Below are 26,347 nucleotides of genomic sequence, written 5' to 3' on the forward strand. Positions count from 1 at the left end.
TAAAGTTTGGATTGTATGTTTTATGCAAAAAGGGAACCAATTATGTCACCCATTTGCATTTTAAAATTATTATAATTATTTCATGGTTATGATTTTTTTCACAAATATTAAGCCAAACATGCTCTTGATTCCTTCTTGAACATGAAAAAAAAATTGTAATTCAATCAAAAGCTCCCCTATTTGTCAAATCTACAAAATTGAAATAACTCATATTTACGTAAGAACGAGTGAGTGTATGACATTGCAGGCTTGCTTATTTGCATACCGACCAGGATGTGGATGACTGTTTTATGAAAATCAGCAAAACTTTACAATGTCCTGACTTTTAATTTGAATATTTTAATACCTGCTTTTGATGAAGTTTTCAGTGATACATGTTGGTTTGATTTTCCATATTCATTCAAATCAACTTTATTTGTGATATCGTGATGGTCACTTCATTCACTTGCCTTATAGCGTTAAATCAAACATTATTCTGCAAACATGTCACGTATGTCATTCATGCACACAGCACGACAGATAACCCCATGGCCTTGCATTATTGGTATCCAATGGTTATCAGTCAGGAACATAACATTTATCAACATGAGATGTTTGCAGAGACATCGATGCTACTGATGTCACAATTAAAGGGAGATCCCATCAGATTGGGGTAAATGATAAGCTTAGTGTAAGCACTGGAGTTATAAATGCACCATTGGTGTTACAACTACAACTACATCACCGGTGTTACAATTACATCACTGTTTTAACAACTGCACCATTGGTGTTTACAGAGGACTTTATCACTCATTTTACACCACTATTAATGATATGGTGTTAGTTCAACACTCACTGTTGCTATGTACAGTAGTTTTACAGTACATAATTTTTGTTAACTCACTTCGCTCCCTCAAATGGGGCTACAAGTATTTAAAGTGTCACCAACCCACAATGTTTACCCCCTCATTTTTTCTCATGCATCCAAGAAAAAAAAGCAGTTGAAAGGAAGAGAAAAAAAAGTCTACTGAGTCAATGAGTGAAATTGATATTATTATTGACTTGCTTCTGGAAAATAGTAAAGTTTGAACGAACGTTTCATCCAGTTATCATTAACTACAGTAAACCAGTAGATTGTCTTGTGTATTTTAACACATTATTGTTTTGTTATTTTAACGTTATTATTTTGGTGGTATGTTCAAACTTCATGGTGACTTTTCAACAACTGGTATAATGGATGATTTTTTTTATACATCCCTGAAAACATTTTCTCTTTGGTACACATAGGATACTAGTATAAGAAATACTTAAGAAGAAACTACTTCATCCAATTATAAAGACCCATGGGGCCGTTTCATACAGCTGTTTGTAAATGAAGAGCGACTTTAAGAACGACTGGTGAACCTTTCTTTCGCGCTAAGTAATCACAAATGAACATTTAGTGATGAATATCATTTACCACAAGAAAGGATCACCAGTCATTCTTAAAGTTGGTCTTAACTTACGAACAGCTTTATGAAACACCCACCAGGCCTGCAGTCCATCTTCCGCGAGAATTGAAAAAGAAACTTTTAATCTCTCGACCAGTTTTACGATGGTCTTTTATCATCGTTCCCTGCCGTTTTGACACGACTTCCCAAATTAGCACGCCCCCGAAGCCAATCTAATTTAGTCCAGGCATTTAACTGTCAACTATTTGAACTTTCCATCCTTCCTATCTAGTCTGACAGCTCATGACCCATTGCTTCCAAGACAGATGCGCTTTGGCAATGAAAACATATGATGCTATTCATTACTTCCTTCTAACAAGCCCACATGGTGCCTTTAAAGGGGTACTCCGGGCTGAAAATATTCATATCTAAATAAATAGAGTACAATTCACAGAGCAAAATGCTGAAAATTTCATCAAAATTTGATAACAAATGGCAAAGTTATTGAATTTTAGCAATATATTGTGAAAACAGTTATATACACGTCGTCATGAATATTCAATAGGTGGGTTGATGATGTCACATCCCTACTTTGGCACTTTCTATTTCGAACAATAAAAAATGGATTTTCACAATTTTTTTTTCATTTCTTTTTATTTATTATGTTATTACATGACATCATAATTGTTTCATTTTTTTTACATGTGTGAATGATATGTCTCCCTTGTAATGAAATAAGTTGCAGCAATGAATATCCCATGCACTAAATCAGTTGTCAATCCAATATTTGAAGTACTTGGTAGAAAAAATCGAATGAAGCTAATTTCATATAATAAAATACGAAAGAAAAAGTGGGGATAATAAATCATCAGTTTGCTCATTTAATATTCATGAAGACATGCCTAGAACTGTTTCACCGGAATGATGCAAATTTTAAAATGTCATAACTTTGTTAATTCTTGTCCGATTTTGATAAAATTTTCAGGGTTTTGTTTGTCTGATTTTTCTTCATCTGTTCAAGTCATATCATTTTCAGCCTGGAGCATTCTTTTAAGTTGCCACATGGTCAATGGGTACTACTCAGACATTGTAAAATATGAGCTTAGTCATTTGTTCTACTATCAATCTGGTCCAATTGTCATTTGAAATATACCACATTTGGTGCCATTCTCATTCAGTTTAATGCCCAGTTGGTCTAATTTCCACTTTGTTAACCAATTATCTGGGGTTTTTTTCAAATTAATTATTTGGCAATGAAAACATGTGAAGCCATCCATTTCTCTCATATAACTCCCCTCACTAAATTGTTACTTCGTCTACACTTGCTTCATAATTTCTGTTTTGTCTCATCTCACAACAGTCCAATAATAATGATAATAATAATATAGGATTTGTATAACGCATATATCTACCTTGCTAGGTGCTCAATGCGCTACATTATCCCGGCAATAGAGCTAGTCTACCGATTCCGGTGGGCACAGCTTTTTGAGGAATTACTTCCTGTTGGTACCCATTTACCTCACCTGGGTTGAGTGCAGCACAATGTGGGTCAATTCCTTGCTGAAGGAAAACATGCGATGGCTTGGAATTGAACCAAGTGGTCAGACTCGTCTTTCAATCTGAAAGACGAGTCTGATGACCACTAGACCACGACGCCCCCACAACAACCATTTTTATCTAATATCCATCTGGTCTTACCACACTGTACTTTATACATGAAGTGTATCCAGGCCCCCGTTACATTAAAAATACTTATTATAGTAACTTTTCCATCCAATGGTATCTTTCATGAAATCCTTGATTTTGATTGGCTGATGGGTCATGTTACCATGTTAGTTACCATTGGAAGGCAAAGTTACAATAACATTAACAGTAACCTTTGAGCAATGGGGCCCAGGTGTATGAACAAAAGAAATTTTGTTGATCAGGGGCCCGTTTCATAAAGGACTTGCAACTATTGTAACTTTGCCATTATGGCAACCACCATGGTAGCCTTGATTCTAATTGGCTGCTGAGCCCTGTTACCATGGTAGTTGCCATTATGGTAAAGTTACAACAGTTGTAAGTCCTTTATGAAACGGGCCCCAGATTAACATTGTTGCCAACACACTAGCTATTTTGACCAATCCATTTTATGACTGTACCTGTATATATTCCTCTGAACTGACAGTCTGAGAATGGATTAAAAGAGTTTAGAATTGTAGACTAAAGAGGGCCTGAAGTGAAGTATCTCTGGAATCTCGAGAGTGTCATTTTACAATCCTATAGACTCATCATCGTCCTATGGCTCTTAATACTATTGCTACCATTTAGCATACATAGGTTGCATGCATGGATGAAAATCTCCTATACATATTAGAGGATTATATTCCCTTGGTTCATGTAAGCAGATGGTGTACTTCTTTAATACACGTGGACTAAACCTATTTTTTTCTTTTTTTCACATTAGTCTGACATTTGGGTAACACTGCAACTGATCTAAGATCTACTAATTCACATTTCGTCTAATGGTCTAATTTCCAGTTTGTCAACAATTTTGCACTTTTCCAAATGAAAATATTGATTCACAACAATTAATTTAAATCCATATAGAGCCAGCAAAAAAAATGTGATTTCCGGGGCTAATTTTCATAACTTCCTGGCAAAATTTGCAATGTTGGATGAGCTTTAACATTGCATTGAATGGGGAATTCCAGGGCTCCTTTTTTTTTGTTTCCGGGGCTCCTTTGAGCATTTCGGGGGCTAAATTGCCCCCAGCCCCCATGTATTTTTCCCCTGATATAGTTTATATATCAGGTGTGGTTGGACCAGTTGTGGACATTATATGAAACATGAATAATCTAACTGGAATTAGACTAAGGTGGTGTTGCAAGAAAATCAAATATTTTGTAAATTTACATTTGATTGATCATTTTTAACTTTAGCAAATCAGATAACACTTCTTGTTTCATGGAGCAGATGAGCAATCAATCACAAATTTGCAATTAATTGCACAACATATGATTGATTTAGGGAACGAAAATAGACTTGCAATTGAACTTTATTTATTCAGTTCATTACAATTTTAGTGCTCATGCTATTTATATTGTCTGCAAAAGATTAAACTCCAAATTCAGTTAGCTGCAAAATTGTAAGCGTTATTGGAAAACTTTTCTTAAACCACAGGTTAAATTTATACTTTAATTTCAAATGAAGCTCAAAACATGGGACTTGAGTGTTGATCAAATTCTAATATTAGAATATAATTATGTGTTAATCATTCACCCTATTAATACAGAGATTTAGAATAAATTCAGATATGCCATGGATATTAGACTTGGTTAGGATTTGAATCTTACAGATTGATTTTCACATCTAAACTGATTAAATTCAAATCTTTAAGATTTTAATCTAAATCAAGAGTTTGAACTGCTAAATTCACTCTTCACAGCTGATGAGAATTTATTTCAAATTAGGATTTAAACACTAAAGATTAATTTCCACATCCAAAATGAATTAATTCAAATCCTTGAGATATGAATCTAAATCAAGAGTTTTACCTGTTCACTCTTCACAGCCAAACAGACTTTCTTTCAAATTAATGACATTTACAGCACATTTCTCCCAGATATGACTGAATCACAAGAGTCTAATTTGCAAGACTACATATACCAAGAGTCTATCAGCTCCCATTAAAAACTTGTTTAAGTCTTTATCCCCGTCTTCAAAGCTTAAAGCCTTTGACCAGATGGCAGAGCGTGATTTAGGAGTGAGGGGTTCGAGGGTCACTATCTCTGCTATCTACATTTGATGTTAAACTACTCCAATATAATCTGTTATCTGCTCAAGGGATGGTGTATTCCAGCATGCACCTTCCCAATGGAGTATAGCCTACAGTGCAGGTCAATGAAATATTCATATAACTTTGCTTGTTTGTTGGGCTGTTAAAACCATGAAAATTTGTAGGATAGCTAAGAAAAGGCTAGATTTTAGAGTAATGAAATAAGTTGGAGTCTTCTTTAGTCTAGAAAGGGTACTCTCTGCAGATATAGGAGACTGTTTTCAGACAATATAAGGAATAGTTTCAAAATTGATAGATTTTGGGATACAAGGTTTAAACAGCCAAACAACAATGAATCCTCTTTGGGTATGTTTTTTAAGGATCACCTCTCTGGCTCTGCCTTCCCTAATCTTACCTCTCTCTTTCATTCTCTCTTGGCCTCTTTTTTGTCCTTGCCTACTCTTACTGTACTTTCTCCCCTCTCTCTCTCTCTCTTGGTTTCTCTCCCTCCTTTCTCACCTTCTCCCTCTCACTCTCTTTCTTCGTTTATATCTTTCTTACTCAATTTATGTTTTCTCTTCATGCAGAGTGGCAATGTGAAAGAGGGTCTTAACTTCTTTTTAAAAAAATACTGGTTGAAGTATACTATACAAAGAGAAAAAACAACTACAGATTACATTTTCTCTCTTTTCCTTAATTTTTTGTTTTCTCCAAAGAGCGCATAGGGCAGGGACTACAAAACGGTGGGGGGGCTGGGTGGGCTTTTTTTCCAAAGCCGTGTACAAAAATGTAAGAAATGACCATCTGATTGTGATTGTTTTGCATGGTCAGCCCCCACCCACTTTCAAAATCCTTCTGTGGCCCCTGTAGGGATGCATTTGGCAGTGGTATACACTATATAAGCATGTTGGTATTGATAACATTATTACATACTTTTCAAACACAAATAATTCCCTTAATATTCCCTTATCCCCTAACCTATGTAGTTACTGCCCCCCCCTTTTTCTTTCCTTGTTATTCAAACCTATTTTGCCGTTCTTCATATATGGTCTAGATTGTCTTACTTTATTTTTAATTACATACGATTAAGATTACTATAAATTTATCCTAAGGGACTTACAATTACAAGCTTCGCTTTTTAATAAGTCCCTCATTTTCATTTTCACATGCTAACTGTAATCTATAATTTGTCTAATCAAAATGTATCTTGAACAAAAAATTGTATACATTCCATCTATTTCCTACGAATCTGTTAATTGATTATTGAAGTATTCTTATGACACTTATTCTGTTTTGTACCTTCATACATATGTATATATTTGTTTGTTATGTTTATTATCAGAAAATGGAAGTGAAATATAAACTAAACTGAAACTGAACTGAATTCAAATAAGATTTGAATATTTATTGAAAAGTAGGCCTATATAGACTTACCGCGTGATCATTTCCATTATGACTAGCACCGTTAGCTTCTTGTCCGCCCTCCTGTCCACCGTCTCCTCCTTCTTCATCCTACAAGAAAAAAAAAATTTTAAACATTAATTAATGTGCACAATGAGCAGGAATTTCACCAAATAATAGGTCCACAGCTCCCAATTTATCCTGTTGCAAAATGATTATGATATTGAAAATAAATCTTATTCATACCTCAAAGAAAATTCACAAACAAAACGAAGTGTCCACTTTTTACACCTTCTTTTATCTATGGAAAAACATAATACTGAATTAATCATGAGATAAATATTAGGAATGTAACAGACAAGAAAAGTTTGTCGGACATTTCAACCTTTTTTACATAGCAAAATTAAAATAATGAAAATAGGTCTTAATGATACAAATTAGGAAATATTTTGAATTAAAAAAAAGGTCCATCTTACAGACCTTCTTTATCCTGCAGAAAAAATAATTAATACTGAACATGATATACTACCTATAAAACGTAGGAAAATTAGCTTTTTATCATCCTCATCAACATCAACATCATCTTCATCGACATCATCATCCTCATCATCAACATCATCATCCTCATCATCATCATTATAGTCATGACATCATCATCATCAAAATCATCACCATCAATATCAAAATCATCATCATCAACACCATCATCCTCATCGACATCATCATCATTAATTCAACACCACCATCATCACCATCATCATCACCACCACTAATATCATCCTCATCATAATCCTCTTGCTTTTATTTCATTTTCTTTCCGTCATGAATTCAGACCACATAAATGTGTATGCACTGCAGGCACTAGCTGGCATGGTTTCCTCCTAAACTAGTAAACAATTTGTGTACCCTGACTTGTTTTCACAATTTCCTCCTACATTCCTAACGCACTGCTCAGGTTCATGACCCAATTAAACTTAAAGGAGAATGAAACTCTTGGAGCAAGTTAGCTTTTGTGAAAGCAGACAAATCAAAGAATAAGATCAACAAAAGTTTGACTTAAATAGGACTAGCAATAGAAGAGTTATGAGCATTTGAATGTCGAGATCACTAATGCTATGGAGATCCTCCCATTGGCAATGCGACCAAGATCTATGATGTCACAGATGAACAACTCTCCCCTTTTGGACACTGAAAATATACCCCAAAACATCTCTTTTTGCTCATTCTAATCATGACAAACGATTCATCAATGATATAATGTTGTGAAACCTCTGTACTTGTCCTCTCATAAAGAGAACACCTCACATTGTGATAGACTCCATAAAAGTGAGAATATAAGTGAAATAAGTACTAAAGTAATGAGGGAGTTGTATGTGTGTGACATCACAGATCTTGGTCGCATTGCCAATAGGAGGATCTACATGGCATTAGTGATCTCAATATTCAAATGCTCATAACTTTCTTATTATTCATTCAATCTTCCTCAAACTTTCAACAATATGTTTCTTTGATTTTTCTCTTTGATATGGATTCAGCTGGTTTCAAGGGTTTCATTCTCCTTTAAGTGAGCAATAGCATATACTACCAGGAATGCTGAAGAATGTGAGAAGGTATCCATAGGGGTAAACCAGGAAGAGGATGGGGGTAACACACAAAGTTTGGGGGTATAAAGGGAAATATCTTCCAGGGTAATAACACCTTCTCAAGTCTAAGCACAAGGGAATTCAATCAAATCTGAGTAGAGGTATTCATTTTCCGATTCAAATGTCAAAACAAACACAATGATAAAAATGGCTTACATAATTTACTGAGTAGTATATAAGGGAAAAGAAGTTTGTGTGAAAAGAAGTGGATTATGAGTTGGGTTTGAGGTAAATTTGTGTATTTTCTGATTAAAAATATGTTATTGACATTCCACTGGTGATTGACTACCAGTTACAATCAATTCTTATAGAGCGTTTATGGTCTCCTTCTTGCATCAGCAAGTATAAATTGATTTGCTTTAGTTAAAATTGATCCATCACTCACAAATTTGCATCTGAAATTTGCAAACGATTTGCAAATATTTTCTTGCGACACCCCCTAAGAATGATGTACATGTAAAATAAAAGTTAATATGTTCAGTTGGACTGTCTCCATCCTTGTCAAACAGTTTGGTAACATACCCATACATATTACATTTTATTCAATGGGATGCACTCTGACTTTGATAGAGCGCAAAACAATTTTTTTGCAATGGTAAAAAGGGTAATATGACAAAATTAGACCAAAGTAGATAAATGACAAATTTGATTAGATCAACTGGAAATTGATCATTAGACCAAATGTGCATTGGACCAAGTACAATTATACCAGATGGTAATTCTAATTATGGTAATAGGGAGGGATGCATACAGCCAAACTCTGCCTCCTTGGCTAAGCATGCTGAGTCCAATGCCAATGTCAATGCTGTTCAATCCATAAGGTCATCGACCTGTGAATAATAGCACGCAATTTCAGAGAATTTATGGTTAAACTAGAAGCCTCCCGTGGCATCCCTCTTGCTGAGATGGGGTAGACCAGTCTCGTTCTCAAAAAAAAATTGAAAACAACAAAGGGTGTGTTTATATACTCAATATATCTAGGCACATTATTACAGACATTCGGAAAGGCATAAAATTGCAAAATACTGTTGGCTATCTTACTTTATATAAAAAAAATCTCTATTTCATTGTAAATTTTGTCTTACATTTGACCTTACTTCGTAATTTTGTTATTTGAAATTTATAATTGAATAAACTTGTACCAGTATTTAATCAATCAATCAAACAAAATGATTGGTTTCGAAATGTTTTAAGTTAAGATGTGGCTTCTTTGAAAACAAAACACATCATTATTTAATGTTTATGACTCATGGGAAGTCTAAAAAAAATGTAAAATCTCATTAATATAACAATAAGTTTGTCACTTAATCATTACGATGACAACTACACAAAATCAAAGATTCCATGGAAAATACCAATGGATGACAAAGAAAATTATAAATTAGGCCCAAATCCACCATTGAACTGTCTTTTAGAAACATTCAGATATGCAAGCACGTGTGTAGATGTAAACACATCCTACGCTACTTCAAGTAGGGCTTCCTTCCTGGCGAAATGCCTGTTCAATGAGTACATTGGTCACCTAATCCTAAACATATGCTGGGAAATGGTTGGAAATTAGGCAAGTCTAAATTACATTCAAGCACTTGCACCTCACATTTACTTGGAAAACAGCAACATGATTCCCATTAGCTGCATAACTATTCTCGGTTTGAATTGGTTATGTTCTTATATTTCCATCAACTAATGATACACTTCATGTAGGCCTGCATTACATTAACGTTGTTTTTGGTAGTATGGAGAGAAACGAAAGACTATGATACAAAGTCACGAGGAGAAGTTAAGCCTGATAAGTTGCTTTTGATAAAAGCAGAATAAATTGAAGATAATTAATGGTGGAGTTTTTATTAACAACTGTAAATAACACAGTTGTATTTTTTTTTGGTTTGTTATATCACAGATGAGCAACTCCACTATACATGTACATGTTGTATTATTGATGCATTGCAAATAAAAATATAATAATGTCATTTTCTCTAAAAATTGAATGTGATTTTTTTATTTGTGCAGTGGATATATTATCAGACATATCATTTCATACCCTATTCAATATTTGTATTTATATACCATTAAAAAATGAAATTAATGGAATTTATATTACATGATAGGCCTATATGGGGAAGCTGCATTCGCGCATACAGATCAATAACTTTAACAATTCATAACTCTCTTATTGTTGATGGATATTCCTCAAACATTCACAAATATTTTTTCATTATTTCCTCTGCTTTTTTTTAAACTAATTTATCATCAGGTTGAACTTCCCCTTTAGAACTCCTTGAAAATACACAGCAGGATCTAAATCGACAGGGGGTTGACCACAAAACTTGACCAAAAATATTATAAACTGGATGAGGGCAAAAGATGATGTATATGGTATTGGGAAATGAACGCAAAACCCTCAAATATGGCATATCGTACAGTGTGTCATCATGATTGGTTTTATTTTCCAAATTTGAACAACTTTCTTTCCAATTTGTAAGCATAAAGAGATTCATATCTTGCTTTCTCTTATTGTTTAAAATAATGAAAATAAGGGAAAAGAAAGAGGGGAAATATTGATTAGGAATATATGCACCTAGTAAGACTTATACATGTAGGTCAAGTCCACCCAAAAAAACTGTTGATTTGAATCGATAGAGAAAAATCAAACAAACATAACGCTGCAAATGTCATCGAAATCGGATGTAAAATAAGAAAGTTATGACATTTTTAAGTTTCGCTAATTTTTCACAAAACAGTAATAAATGCACAACTCAGTGATATGCAAATGAGAGAGTCGATGATGTCCATCACTCACTATTTCTTTTGTTTTTTATTGTTTGAATAACACAATATTTCAATTTTTACAGATTTGACAAGAAGGAACAACTTAACTTAACCATAAACTGTTAAAACAATGGTAATTCCACATGTTCAGGGAGAAATGAAACTTTGTTTCACTTGACAAGGAGGAGAAAATTAGAATATTTTATATTTCATATAATAAAATACAAAAGAAATAGTGAGTGGGTGACGTCATCAGTCTGCCAATTTGCATACCGACCAGGATGTGCATATAACTGTTTTGTGAAATTAAGCAAAACTTTAAAATGTCATAACTTTCATATTTTACATCCAATTTTGATGAAATTTTCAGTGTTTTGCTTGTTGAATTTTTCTCCTTTTTTCAAATCAACTTTTTGTTGGGGTGGACTTGTCCTTTAAAGAAGACTCTGCTGGAAGACTCCCTAAGGACTAGAAATTTACATTTTTGTGTCAGCTAGAGAAAGCCAGAATCTGATTACCAGGTGAGCGTTTCATCAACATTTTCGTCCGACAAGTTGCCAGGTCTGACAACTTTCCTTGATTATGATTCGCTGAATGGCACTGCTACCATAGTAACAGTCAGATAAAATAGTACTTGTCAGATAAAACATCTGACAAGTCCTTTCATGAAACGCTCCCCAGACTAATATCTGTATTTATCGCTTAGACATCCCTTATCCATAAACTGTAGATCAAGCATTAAATAAATACAGAATACGCCTATTGTTGATATTTTACCTTTTTATAGGGTATTATTTCTCATAAATACGATAACTGGGGAAACATTGGAAGCCTTTGTCTTGTCCACGATTTGTAATGACAAATTTGCTCTGAGCCAATCAGATGCTGGTATTCCAATGGCTTATTGATGGCAAATCTCTTCATAGATCATCGTGTTGGTGCAAGAATGCCCTTAGCAAAACATTTTTGCCCAATGCATCAGTGCAGAAACGCCCTTATACAATGCACTTATGTGTACCCTAAATGGCATTTTTGTGCGCATGCAATTTGCCAAAGCTACGTGTGGCGTTAAGGTCGTTCTTGCACCCAAACAATGAAATGCTCCTCATAATGTAATAGGCCTATAGGTGTAGACCAATACACCTCCAATCGTCACAATCAACTTGTGACCTTCGTTCAAACATCCATTTACTCATAACAATCATCAGACTATGCACTACCTGGAAAGAGTACAATGACCATAAATGCATGAGTTGATCAGCAATAAAATGGTAAATAGCTTTTATATTTAGAACGGAAACAAGTGCTCATTAATGAGAACCAATAAAAGAATATGACCCACTGTTAGGTCTTAATGTCTCTCCTGTAAACAAAGTATGTAAAGCAAACAACAAGAGGGAAGTTAATACAGCATGACCTTTGATCACGACATAAAGATACAGAGGCAAATAAAAGCTGTATGACGGGCGTAATATACTCATTCCAATGTGCATTTTTGTGATTTTAGAGTGATTTTACTTTTAATAGGTAGGCATACACTATCCATGTTTCAAAAGACAGGTTAAACAAGTTCATAAGTGGAGGGATGGGGGGGGTGGAAAGGCACTCACCTATTCTGCTGTACACAGATTTCTAAAAACACCCATAAACACATAATTTTCATTGTTAAAATAATACCCAAATCACATATTTCTATTTGCTTTCTGGGTACATATTATATCCCCTAAAACTTGTGTAAACCCTATAAATACATCATCTGTTTTCAAGGACTTTCTTGAAGATTGCCAGAAAGTTTTAAATATTTAAGACCATTAAAGTGGGGGAAAGGGTCCTTTTGAATAGCAAACACACTATTAAATTCTTTTTTTAATCCCTTTTCTTCTTTTCTGCCGAATTAATGTTAATTTCTTTGATGCAAGCTTCATGTGTGTGCAATAAATTTGCACACACCTCGTGGCAGCTCATGACCCATTAGGTATGCATGAACGCTGTAAGTTAAAGGAGTAAATAACGGTCACCCGTCATTCTCTTATTGAGTCATGGTCTAAATAAGGTTGAACTCCAACGATAACAATACAATAAAAGAACTATTAACTTCAACCTTAGTTGTAACAATTCCAAACTTCAATGACAGTGTGTCGTATCGTTGACAGTGACGCATCACACAGTCGAAGGGCAAAGAGTGGGCAGGTAGAACCGTTGGTATGTCATTGGAAAGAGAAGAGTCAATAATCATTTGGTTTGAATAATATTGAACAATGTGTGTCTGCAAATGATTGGATAGGTTTACTGTGATCAGTCTCACTCGAGGTCCACGCTCTGGGGCTGATGCACGTCTAGTAGTTGACTGAAAAGAGACAACATGGGACTATGGGTCCTATTTGCTGATTACTAAAGGTCAAAATACCTTTAAAGATATCATTTCTTATTGGCAGAGGTGATGCTTTGGATATCTAACTATTTGTTTTTCAGCTAGAATTTAAATGACTTCATCTCCTGATGTTATATAAATATAGATTGTTATTTACAATCATGTCTGAACAAAACTGGTAAAAGAATGGCTAAAACAATCAGAGTCATGTCCGAAAACAGAAATGATGGCTAGCACAAAGAGTATAAAAGCTAAACTGTCCAGAGGCCAGGATTTAAAAAAAAAAATTCTTCAAGCTATTGGTATTTTGTTATTAACATCTGATTAATAAGCACTGTGACATTCATTCATGAGTTTTATTTTACAATTTCAGGACTACCACAAATAAAACAGCAGTTGCCTTTTTAGCCAGTGCTGTTCAATTTCTTTGTAATCATTTCAAGCTAAATTTGAGGGAAAAAAATTTCGATTATAAGTTTGAATAGAAAAAAAGACAGGAATGGTAATGAGATAATGAGATGATCTAAAAAATAATAAGAACAGAAAAATCAAACATGTGAGTGGAATGTGGATAGGGGAAAAAGTAGCAGTTAATTTGACAAATGCTTTATAAAGGAGAGTGAAATATTTAATATATGATCGATAGTGGGTGACAAAATTCGATTTTTTTTTTTGATTTTTTTTTTGGGGGGGGTGCAGTTTGTGCTTTTTATTTATTGTGATAGGTTTGTGAGGTTGAAGATTTGTGTATATTACATTAACTCAATCAAATTAATTGTAGTTTCACTTTATAAATAATAATTGTATTGTATAGCTATCTGTTTATTTCTATTGTCTTTTTATACCTCATCTTGTATTATTTTTTGCTGTGCTTGCTATTATTCTCTTTTGAAATGTGCATTGCTGTTTATTGGAATGAAATAGAAGTAAATTGAAAAGAAGGTATATATAGGAAGCTTGACGTTTTTTTTATGAAACTGAATGGAATAAAATAAAACAGGATATATAGCAGTGATATGAAGGTATGAAGGTGGGGATGTAATGTAAATAAAAATGCAAATTGTAAATAAAAAGTATGAAAAGTATGAAAAGCAAAATGTTTAGCTACATTTGTAGATAAAACACTTACAGCAAAACTGTTAAACTTTTTGTGACCATATTTTACTTAGTACTATTCTTAGCAATATAGCATTTGTATTTTTTTTTTCAAAATAATAATGCGGCCTTTTTAAATATATAAAAACATTTTTTTTTTCTGACAACATTACCTTCAATATGTCAACAGCATAACTCTGTAATTGAAAATAATGAATTAAAATTGTTATTTCAATTAAACCCAATTGCTCAGAGGTGTGAGGCGTGCACTCACATTTGAGTCCATGGCAGGTTATGAGAGGTTGTTTTCAAGAGACCTTTTTATCTACCCCAGATCCGCTATCATCCGATGCCTTATCATGTATTAATGCTCATTAAAGGTAAATGCTAGTTTTGGTAACGATATCAAAATGAGTTCGTACAGAATCCAATGAAATGACCACCAAAGTGTCTGTTTGTATAAATAAAACACATGTGCCAAAGGATTCTGGAAGAAATTGTGTAATTGCTGAGAAATCAGCAAATAAGTACAGGATTCGGGTAGAGCGTCGGGCCCGACGCTCAAAGCAATAATTATACACTGTCCCACGTGCGCTTATCTGTGTTGGGGAAGTTCAGTCTGAACATTTTTCAGCGTAGATTTCAAGATTTCACAAAGTTCAGTTTATGTAACTGTACCAGATCTAGATCCTCGATGATATACTGACAATTAAGCCTGGTTTTACAGACTTTCTCATGAAATCAGTGTTTACTGCAACTACTGGAATTTCTCTTTAACGTTGGACATATATTATGACAACCAAAATCGGGAGTTGTCACTGTAGCTGCTTTTGTAGATGAAGGGGTAGGTTAATGCTAGCTAGGTCCATTGTGTACACTGTAAAAAATAACTATAAAGGTGTTATAAATTCACCATGATGTATAACACCAAACAGTGTTAATATTAGCCTACAAACAGATTGTGCTCCAAAAACACCAAAGGGTGTAGAACATACACCACAAAAATCAAATGTGTTTTAATGCTTGGTGTCATCCTCTCAGAATACCATTTTATGTAGTTTTGACCACACTGTTTTTGCAGTAAATCTGGCTACCCTGTCCAAATTTCATATAAGTAACAAACTTTCCAACTTTGCCGTAATACCATGGAAACCCAACTTTGTTTGGTTGTTAAACCATTATACCAAGGTAGTTACTATAATGGCAAAGTTACAATAGTTGTAAATCTTTGTGGAAAGGGCACCAGGACTGGATTCAAAACATTGGATCAGTACACTGGTATATCGATGGGGCATTGGGGTGCTACCGATGCTACCCACACCATCCCCCCCCCCAAACACACACACACAATACAGAGAACTTCACAACTCACAAGCAGTTTTTGTTTGCAGTTCATTTCAAAGATATGTAAAATATTTCTAAAGATAGTTTTAAGCTGTACGTATGAATTGGCTACAGTATTTTTTTTATAATTTGATATCATTTTTTTCGGGTTGTCAGTATACACATTACATGTAATTGCTCATTCAAAAATTAAAAAACTGCCAAGTGAATTTACACTAATTTTCATTGAAGCTAGTAATGATCTGGCACCTGTTTCATAAAACTTGTTATAATAACAAATTTAGAATAACAGTTAAAAGCTACTGAAATACTTCTGTCTGAATGGCTGATGATAAATTTGTTTTAGAAATTCTTCATTTGTTACCATAACTTCAGTCTCCATGAAACGGCACCCTGACTTGCAATAAAGTCACATTGCTCTACATAAAGATCTCTGAAAGCACTATTAAAATCAGGTTCCTTTCTCTTTGAATACTCCCCATACATATTGATGAATGGTACCCTTTGATAATAGGAGGTGGTGTCTGTGATAATAGGCAGTATTTCATCAAGGAGTACCGGTAACTCTTTGATTTGAATGGTACAAAAGGGTCCCAGTAGGGTTTGGGTTACATTTCTTTCTTTGAGTGAAAAAAAATGTAAGAAAAGAATGTAATTCACATGGCTTCGGCTCTGTCTTCTATACATATGTAGTTGTCATCACAAAGACACAAACCTACCAACCAACCATTTACCTGCATCAAATCAAGAAAAATAGTCATGTTCCTCACATCAAACTTGTTTTAGTTCCTAAGCAACCAAATGTTTAACAAAACCCCCCAAAGACATGGTCTCTGAAATTTTTGTTACAAAAAATGAATTAAAAAAACCTCAGTAAAAATGGCTGGAATAGGAAAATAACATTTCTTCACACACTGAATACTGCACACGTAATTATGCATGTGGCCCATATTAATGAGCAAACAAAGACTTTTTTTTCTTACATATTTATATAAAGTGAAGAATGAAAGCAAACAAATATTTGCATATCTTTGCTGCATCCAGTTTTTTACATGAATGATAAAAGAGATTCTAAACTTTCTATGGTTACTCTAATAGCTTTGAAAGAAGGATATTCCCCTAAAATATTCAAAAGAAATTGAAGACTGGAGGCTTGAGATGGCTTGAAAGTATTTATTACTTAAAATAGTTTAATTTCAAATATATTCAATATTAATGAATTCTCTACAAAACTATAAGGAAAACTTTAAGGAAACAGTATTGACTAAACCGATTCTGTTTGCAAACAAGTTATATCTGTATTGAAAGTATGGTTTCACTTTAAAGGCCAAGTCCACAAACAGAGAAATATAAAGGAAGCATTTAACTAGAAATTTAATCAATGCTGGTGGTAAGTTTTCTGTGAATTCACAGCAATATGCTAGACACTGGTGATATGCAAATTATTTTTTTCAAGCATTTATAGTTTCTTCTTTTCTTCAACATTGATACAAGACTGAAGGGTGCAAGAAAAATTGTTATACAGTCTGACCACTGACTATTTCTTTACCGCCTGCCGCGAACCATGGTCCATGCACGAACCTTCCTCCCTGCCTCTCTATGTCTCCTGCTCTCTCCCCCAGCCCCCCCCCATCCCAACCCTGCCCCAATTAATGCAAAGACTATAAATCTCAAACAAAGTTACAAAGGGACCCCCCCCCCTCCTCCCTCTATCTCTTTCTCTCTACCTTCCGCCCCTATCCTAGTCCCTGCCAGCCTCTGTGCACCCCTCTCTCGCCAATATCTTGGCAATACAGCGGTTTCTCTAAGAACATACTGCATTAACACATCATAGCCAGACAGGCCTTTAAACACGGATCTGATTCTGAATAATGATATAAAAACTTTGCTGTCGAAATTGAATGCAATGCACGCTTCAATGGCTTTTCGAGTTATTCAAAGCATGGAAGTGTTTATATCGCTGTTTCCAATAATAGCAATCTCAGACACCGTTCTCACTACGTTCCTAAAACTAGTTTAGTGGAAACTAGTTTAACGTGTAATGAGAACAGTCAAAGCGATCTTTCTTGGATGCCATCTTCCAAACTGGTTCATAAAACCACCTCTTGATGTAGTTTTGAAGATCGTTTTGCCTCGTTGAACTGGTTTTAGCATAAGTGAGGACACAACCGTTCTTCGGGAAGCGATCTTCACATGTTTTGAGCGCGCTACTCCATAGGAAATGCCTTGGTTTTGAATTTCGCGCAAAACGTGTCACCCCACTGAGAGCATTTCCATAGCAACAAGATCGCTTTATGTGAAGTGATTTTGAAAACCTCTTTCATGTGAACAAATGGGAACACTAGCAAAGCGATCTTCCAAACTGGTTTCCTGAATCGGTTTCCAGTAAACTAGTTTTAGAAAGCTAAAGAGAATGGTGTCCAATAGGTCCCATGTCCAATAGAACATGGAAGAAAAAATGGACAACAAACACAAAATAAATGATCCAAAATTATGAGGTGCATTTTCTGCAAAGAATTTTCAGTGACCTCTAAGAATCTAATCATTTCCTCATTGGATGATATACCACAGAAGTTGCACAATGGTTTCATGAAGATCTGCTATGTACTTAATTAATGATACAGACATTTTCCATACTATGGGCATTTTCTCTGGTCTACATAGTTGCTCTCCTTCACAGATAATCTAATCCAACATGGTTTGGGCTACTATCACTTTTAAACTGCCCATGCCAGATATTTTTCAGAATGGTTAAATTACAAATTTACAATTTACCCCAATTACAAGCTAACTTCAATTCAAATCAATATTTTCTTGCAAATGAAGAGGCAACAGAGCATGAATAATTTCTTTACATTCTAATTTCAACATCATGAATAACCAGACCAGTAAAAAAAAAATACATTAAACTGATACAAATGATATTTTCTCCTCTTTTGTAATTATAAATATGTGTCTGGCATCTTAAAAAATGGCTCTCTAAAATTGAAAAATGTTTCTAATGAATTATGTAATATGTGTACTGTTTGTTTTTCATGTTTTATGGGGGGAGGGACAATAAAAGCAATAAAAGACAGCAAAATAAACTCAAGTCTTTTTTTGGTGGCCAGTAAATTTTTGGTTCAGACCAGTAAAATATGAAGAAAAAAAACTGGGTATCTACAGGTCCGACATGAACAGGTTGGACCAGTAAAAAAAAGGGTTAGAGTGGAGCCCTACCATAAGATGAATAATAGATTAATACTCCCCATAGGAAAATATTTGCAAATTCAATTTGTAGAGCTATTATTTAGAAACACACAGAGTACAGGGAAGAGCTCCACAGTCCACACACTCAGTAAAAACTTGTTTATAATTTCATACAATGCTGTTTCTAATTATACAAACCATAAAATAGTTGTTTAATAGTTTAAACAACCATTTATTGATAATTAAGTATTAACAATTAAACTTTGGTGTTTAAGATTTTATACACTTGTGTAAAATGAACAACTGCTAAGGTTCATATAGTGAACAGCATTGTACAGTATATAAGTATAACAGCAGTTTTAATGTGCATGTCTTGCAAAACAGTACAAAACTATTATAAGCGCAGAAGGAGGGGGAGAATTAGGAGGTAGAGATAAAGGAGAAAAGGCACAAGAGGGAAAGAGAGAAAGAGAAAACAAAGAGAAAGAGAAAGAGGCTCAAAGAAAGAAAAGAGGAATATAAGTTTTAAACAGCTTTTTTAATCATGTTACACAGTAAAAACGCTGTTTAAGATTTTATACAAAGCAGTTTACTATATATGAACCTTACAGTATTTGTTTAACTGTCTAACAATCATGTTTAATTTATTGAAAATTAGATATTGAAAATTAAACTTTGTTGCTTAAGATTTAAACACTTGTTTAGACTGTTTAAACAATTACTGTAAGGTTCATATAGTAAACAGCGTTGTATAATTTTATTTTTACTGTGTAATGTGCATGTCTTGCAGAACATTACAAAACCATTTTTAAAGCGCAGGATGGGGGAGGAGACACAGATAAAGGAGGAAAAGTACAAGAGGGAAATAGAGAAAGAGAAAACAACAATAGAATTAAAAAGAGGAAGATAAGTTTTAAACAGCATTTTTAAAGTGCATGTCTTGTAAAACATTACAAAACTATCACATGTAAGTGCCGAAGGAGGGGGAGAAGGAGACAGGGAAAAAGTTGGAAAAGTACAAGAGGGAAAAGAGAAAGAACATGAGGAATTACCTAACTTTTTCTTAAATAATTACAATTATCCAATACCTGAAGAATACTCACAAATGACTAATAAGATTCCTTTATTCCTAATTCACTTTAATCCTCACTTAACTACTCTCAAATCTTTGGTAATCACTTCAATCTTATACGCTGTAATAAACCTTGATGATTCACTAAGTAAACCTCTAAACATTAGACCAGATAATCTTAAAAGGCCAGCTAATCCTATGAAATGATCTTAAGCAGGGTTTTAGTCTGGAAGTTGACAAAATAGGACACAAATTTGTAGTCACTACATTTTAATAGATCTATCTAGAAGGGAATAATTTTGCTTTACAAATTTAAATAGCATTTTTGGTCATAAGAGAAAAGCTCTCAACTAAGTAATGTACAGTCCTATGTAAAAACATGCTACAAAAGACTATGCATGGCAGTCTTTCAAAAATGAGGAGCACATTGCGATGCGATACCAGGAAAATCATTCCCTGTTTAGTACATTATTTTTTTACAAGAAACATCAACTTTAATTTATAGAGAAAGTTTAATTTAGAACAGATAAACTTGGTAGACCAGTTAATCCTGGAAAATGAAGTTGCCAAGATTTCAGTCTAGATACAGGTTTCACAAATATCACATAAATTTGTAGACATCGTGCTTTGTACAAAGAATGTGAATAAGGATGAGATATTTCCTTGAAGTTGAAGAAATTGATCGGTTGTCTCACGATGGATCAAATGGATTATTTCTTTATATAGAAACATAAATTCTGATAGAAGACAATAAAATATCTTTCTTCCTTGAAGCGAACTAGTATAAAAACGTTACATTTTTCATATTAGAGTTGTGTTGTTGTTGTAAATGGTGCTATAATGCCATGTGCAAAATTTGCTGCAGAGATCTACATTGTAATCCTTTACAAAACTGAAATGAAAACTTCCCTTTTTCCTCTTAAATATATTTTATATTAATTATTATCTACAATAAATGGAAGGAAAGTAAGTTGTATACAAAAATATGTATGTTCTACATCAGCCTCTCCCAATTCCATCCGTTGACTAAATATTCTGGCCCGTATTCTGAAATCGGGTTTAAGTCAGACTTAGGTTTAAAGTTGTGGTTTAAGTATGGAAAGCCAAAAGTATCAAAATTTATGTTTACTGTGCTCTTTTCTGATTCATTGATGGTGAAGACAATCATCTATTTATACTTCCTACACAATTATGAATGATTTGAGAGCCGAATGAGCTGAAGTATGATATCTCTACTGTTAGTGATTTATGTAACAATTGGCTATCCATACTAAAACCACAACTTTAAACCTGAGTTTAAGTTAAACCCGACTTCAGAATACGTGCCTAATTTAAAGACACTTCTCCATATTTCTCTGAATACCATAACATACAACACTACAATTTTTTCTGTAAATTTCTAGATGGTTTTTTTTTTAATAATGTATGTTCAGGCATAATTTCCTGCAACATGATTTAAATACTTCCAGTGAAGTTTATATTGTGTTATTTCCTCTTAAAATTCTCTGAATGTGTAAACTATTTTCTTTAAATTAATTTTCTCTGCAATTTCCTTGATTTACACATAGCATTAAAGTATGGGATATCACATTTTAAGACATGTACACACTGATTTCTCTAATTCCCATAGCATAGGCTCTGTACCTGTATACAACCCAATTCCAATATGCAATGAATAGAGAGTCAATCCTAGTACTTTTACCAAAGTCCAAACGTGTTTAGTTAAATCTGATCTTATTTGTTTTCTGGTTAATGTTGGGGCTTCTGAATGAACTTTTTTCAAAATGAGAATATTCTCAATTTTCTGCAGAGGTAGTATATGCATATTTTAGGATTTTCAATGAAGGCTCACTGTAAATCAATAACGGAGGAAGAAAAGGGGAGAGGTGGTAATGATCTCATAAAATTTGCTCTGCTTCTGTCCTCCCCAAGCCCAAGTTTCTGACACAGTGCAAATAAGCGTCACCTTGACCCGTTAAATACCATCCTAAACCAACACAGACTCCTCTATGGAAGCAGGGTTCATCCAGGGGGGATCTCACAAATAGTTGTAATTGATCCAATCAATCTTATCTTTGGAAAACCATCAACATCATACTTCTTCATAAAGAAAATTTACAAAATGTCGGATATCCCTTTGAATAGAAAGAGGAGCACACTACAGGACCCTGTTTCATAAAGACTTCTAATAACAAATGCACAATTTCTATAACAAATGCACTATCAGCCAATCAGATTGAAGGATTTCTGTAGCTTCTTACTGTTATTGTACACAATTTTTTTTTAAACAGGTGCCTGGGCCCGTCTTACAAAGAGTTGCGATGGTCTGATCAACCTCAACTATGGAAGGCCAGCAACTTCAAGATCTAAAATACATGTTTGTTCAAATATTTTCTAGGTATGATGTATATTCATACATTAATTGTTTTCTTGACAATTCAGTGTGCTTCTCTTTGTTTTCACAGGACATTGTGCAATTTCCTGTAGACAAAATTATCATACCAATGGATTTCCATATAATTGAGATTGATGGGATCAATCGTAACTCTTTGTAAGACAGGGCCTAGATCTCCATGGTATGATTCATGGGCAAGATAAAGCGAGTAAGAATAAAACCACAGTTAGAAAACAGACAATGAGCAGAACCAATGTTTGAATTGCTGGCTTGCCATAGTTAATGGATCAATCGCAACTCTTTGTCACTCAGGGCGCTGATGCTCCATGGATGGCTAAAGAACACAGCAATGAAATGTCATCCCCATCGGATCACGTTCTCAGAAGCATTCGCCAATTGGGGGTCAAGAAAGCATGGAGCTTCTTTTAGAGCTCTGTTGTGTGGGTACACATCTAGAGTGCATGCATTTAACCCATTGCATACTGGAACATGAGGGAGCATTTAATCAAATTAGGTTTTCACTGTCTATTGTTACAAGCTACTGCAAACTCTTGCATCCGATTGGCTAAGAGCAAATAAGTCTCTGAAAATCAATGACAAAACTTTTCATGAAATGCTCTCCCTATAGAGGTCCATGTTGAAAGCCTATAAGAATGTCAGAAATCAGGAGTCATAAGTAATCAGGGAGTTGGGAGAACTCCCTGGTTTAATGAAAGTTGTAAGCATGAAAAAGTTGTCATTCACTGAGAGTTACCATAGTAACATATAGTGATCAGCACTCCTCAGCCAATTAAAGCCAGGGATTTTATCAAAAGTGCTGACTGGGAAAATGTTGATGTTTTCTTATTTTTGTCAAACTGTGTAAATGTATGTCTCTCGTTTGATTGGTCTAAGTAAACTTGAACTGAACTGATGAAACAATCCCCAGGTTCATTGCCTACTGGAACCGGGTGTTCCATGCACAAGGCCTATGAGAATATCAGGATTCAGTGGTCAATAAGTTAAGCTGGCAAGATTGAATGAATAATGAATCATTTCTACAGATAAATCATTTCAAGTTTACAACATTACTGTCACTTTTATTAATCTTTTTGTAAGGCAAATGATGGTCCAGGAGACAAGGATGCCAAATTGGTAGCTTAACCCAAGTTACGAAGCTTACAATGAAAACAACCTTTACCAACTGTCTGGATGGTCTGGATGGACCATAGCACACACTGGCAGATGGGGGGGGGCACATCTGGCCCTTGCCCCTCCCCCTTTTGAGAGACATCATCAAAATTTGTATGTAAATATGCCATTCTATCACAAGTGTGCCCCCCCCCCCTTGAAAACGAGGGCCTTCTTTTTTCTTTCTTTTTTTTTGCTTGTCAAATTTTCCTGAAGAAATGTGCCCCCCCCCCCCTTTGGAGAATCCTGGATCCGGCCCTGATAGTACACAATCCTTGAGAATAAAAACAAATATGGTCTGACTTAGATTTGTGTGGCAGAACCCTAAGAAAACATTAATCAGCACTTGATTTTTCATATTTATGTTATTTCAAAATAATGCTCTGAAGTTCAATTCCAATTCCTAGACTCACACACTGCAGAAAACACTATTCCTTGCACTTAACATTTTGCAAATATTTTTTTCTTTATAATTTACAAAGTCATAGTCTTTACTGGTGTTTTTATTAAATATAGAAGGGAAAATCAGTTATCAAGTATTTCTACTAGCAATGTTTTATCAGGATACCTCAGAAAATCTTTAGAACTAATTTCCAAGCAATGCTCACGCACATAAACTGAATACTTTCATATATATGTAATAGTCCACCTACTGACAAAAATTGTATGCCAAAAATCAGTTTATAAATGCTCTTTAAGATTTCATGCACTCTGTATATAGCCAATCACTTGAACTTCTATTTAAACTTATAAACAATATATCATTGTTAAAACTATCTGAATTTTTAAAAACTTATTTAAAAGTTTAAACAATAACCGTTAGAAGGTGGGCTTAAAGAAAATGCTTATAAATTTAAACAGCATTTTGTTCAGTGCATCATTATTATGAATAGAGTTTAATAAGAAGTTTTTGAACATCCAAAATTGCAATGAAAATATTGACTTTGAAGTACTATAAGGATGTTAAAGGTGTACATGTAATTGAATGATCTATGAACCCAAGATGCCCTTCATATCCTCATTTTGATGATGTTTATCTGAATTGGAATATCATTTCTAAAGCCAATGGCTATGCAATTGTACTCATAAATGTACATCACATAGTGAAGTAAAATGTGTAGGGTGACTAGGGTCAGACTATTTTTTTTAAAGAATTTTCATTATAGCATTAAATGGGAGTCAGACTCCCCCCCCCCCCCATGGATGTCAAATGACCAATAACAATGGAGAGAGAAGAGATGCACAGAAAAGGGTAAATTGTAAACCCCCCCCCCCCTTCTATGGGTTTCAAGTAATCAATAATATCAAAAATAAAGAAAAAGGGAGATATAGGCCAATACAAAAAGGTAATTTGCCACCACCCCCCCCCCCCCTCCCCTTATGGGTGTCAAATAATCAATAACAAAAAGAGAGAAAAGGGAGATACAAAGGGGTAATTTACCCCCCCCCCCCCTCCCCATGAAAAAAATGCAATACCATGCTTAAAAAACCAATTAACCTATCAGTCAATAGTCAAAACAAAGAGATACCAGCTGAAGGGGGGGGGGGGTGCTCTCTCCACCCCCCCCCCCCTTCCTTGTTAGCGCTTAGCCTACAGTAGTGCAATGCACCTGTTTCTGATGTCCATGGCCCTTGAAAAAAAAATAGATTCTGACAAGCAATCCCTAAAGTTCAGTAAATTGACTTGGTTAAAGTTGGTTCATGTTCCTTATTTGCTAGCACTTAAACTTCTTGATTAATACTTTCAAGCCAGCCCGGGCACAAATGGATGCCTCAAGCCCTCAGTGTGATGACCTTGTGTCTCCAAATTGGATCAACCAGATCGACCAGACCTAGTTTCAAACTATTGAAATGTTGATGTGGATAAATACTTACATCTAAAACCACGATACCCGTTCCTCTACGTTTCTCCCTCTTCTTCCCGAATCTTCCACCCTTTCCGCCTTTCGCTCCTCCTCCTCCTCCAGCTCCTCCCTTCTTTTCCCTCTTCTTTCTCTCTGGTCTGCCTCCACTCGCTCCGCCAGCAGCCCCTTCCTCGCCTCCTTCCCCCGACCCCGATGCAGCGGCACGCTCCCTTCTCCTCGCCGCTATTCGACTCGCGGCATTCGACTCCATATCGTCAGCCTCACCGTTGTTTGCCATGGTTTTGATCCCTCAAAACAAAATGTGTTATTCCAAAAACTTCCAAAGAGACTAGATCAGGTCGAACTTACGATGAAATGCGGGAAAAACCGCCGCCTTTCTCCCCGAAATCTGCTTTTTCCTGCTTCAGGCCTTTTACGGCCAAATTCCTGACTGGGCGAGATCCCGTGCGTACAAGTTTACGCACTCGCTGCTCGAACAACTCTTCGAGCTTCCCAAACTGAGCTCGAAGATTGGAGCAGTACTGCAGACGACAAAATGTTAACCGGTGCGTCCAAAGTCCGCCGTGCTTTGAACAGCTCTCAACAAAAGCAAAAGTTCCGTATTGTATCCCGTTTGCAGTTACAAAGAGGACATCATAATAACTGGAAGAATCTTTTACGATTTCTCTTCTCTTCTCCTTTTATCTCAAGGAGAAAGGGGAAAATGCTATTCACAACGCGATACAAAAACACCCCATTCTTGAGTAATCATCAACCCAGAACAGCTTTCCTCGTGAATATATCACAAGCTTCTTAAAACCAGGGGCTTTAGACTTTATGTAAACATTAACACAGCGGGATTAGCCTGCCGAATGTAAACTTTGC

At 35.0% G+C, this 26,347-nt stretch overlaps 1 protein-coding gene across 1 annotated transcript; it reads right to left on the bottom strand.

The window, feature by feature from the left end:
• Positions 1-4,665: 4,665 nt before the first annotated feature.
• Positions 4,666-25,760, bottom strand: LOC129282925 (twist-related protein 1-like). The gene is made up of 3 exons (XM_064115119.1): positions 25,494-25,760; positions 6,604-6,681; positions 4,666-4,674 (listed from the first exon to the last, which is right to left on the bottom strand). Exons 1-3 carry the CDS (start codon positions 25,758-25,760, stop codon positions 4,666-4,668), a joined length of 354 nt encoding a protein of 117 aa, XP_063971189.1.
• Positions 25,761-26,347: the final 587 nt, after the last annotated feature.

The sequence above is a fragment of the Lytechinus pictus genome, unplaced genomic scaffold, assembly GCF_037042905.1.
Source record: "Lytechinus pictus isolate F3 Inbred unplaced genomic scaffold, Lp3.0 scaffold_20, whole genome shotgun sequence".
Lineage (NCBI taxonomy): Eukaryota > Metazoa > Echinodermata > Echinoidea > Temnopleuroida > Toxopneustidae > Lytechinus > Lytechinus pictus.

Excerpts from the sequence above, each read along its gene's own strand:
- LOC129282925 (XM_064115119.1), bottom strand. The coding sequence starts at position 25,760 with ATGGCAAACAACGGTGAGGCTGACGATATGGAGTCGAATGCCGCGAGT. Across the intron at positions 6,682-25,493 it reads CGGGTATCGTGGTTTTAGAT|GATGAAGAAGGAGGAGACGG; the intron begins GTAAGTATTTAT and ends TTTTTCTTGTAG.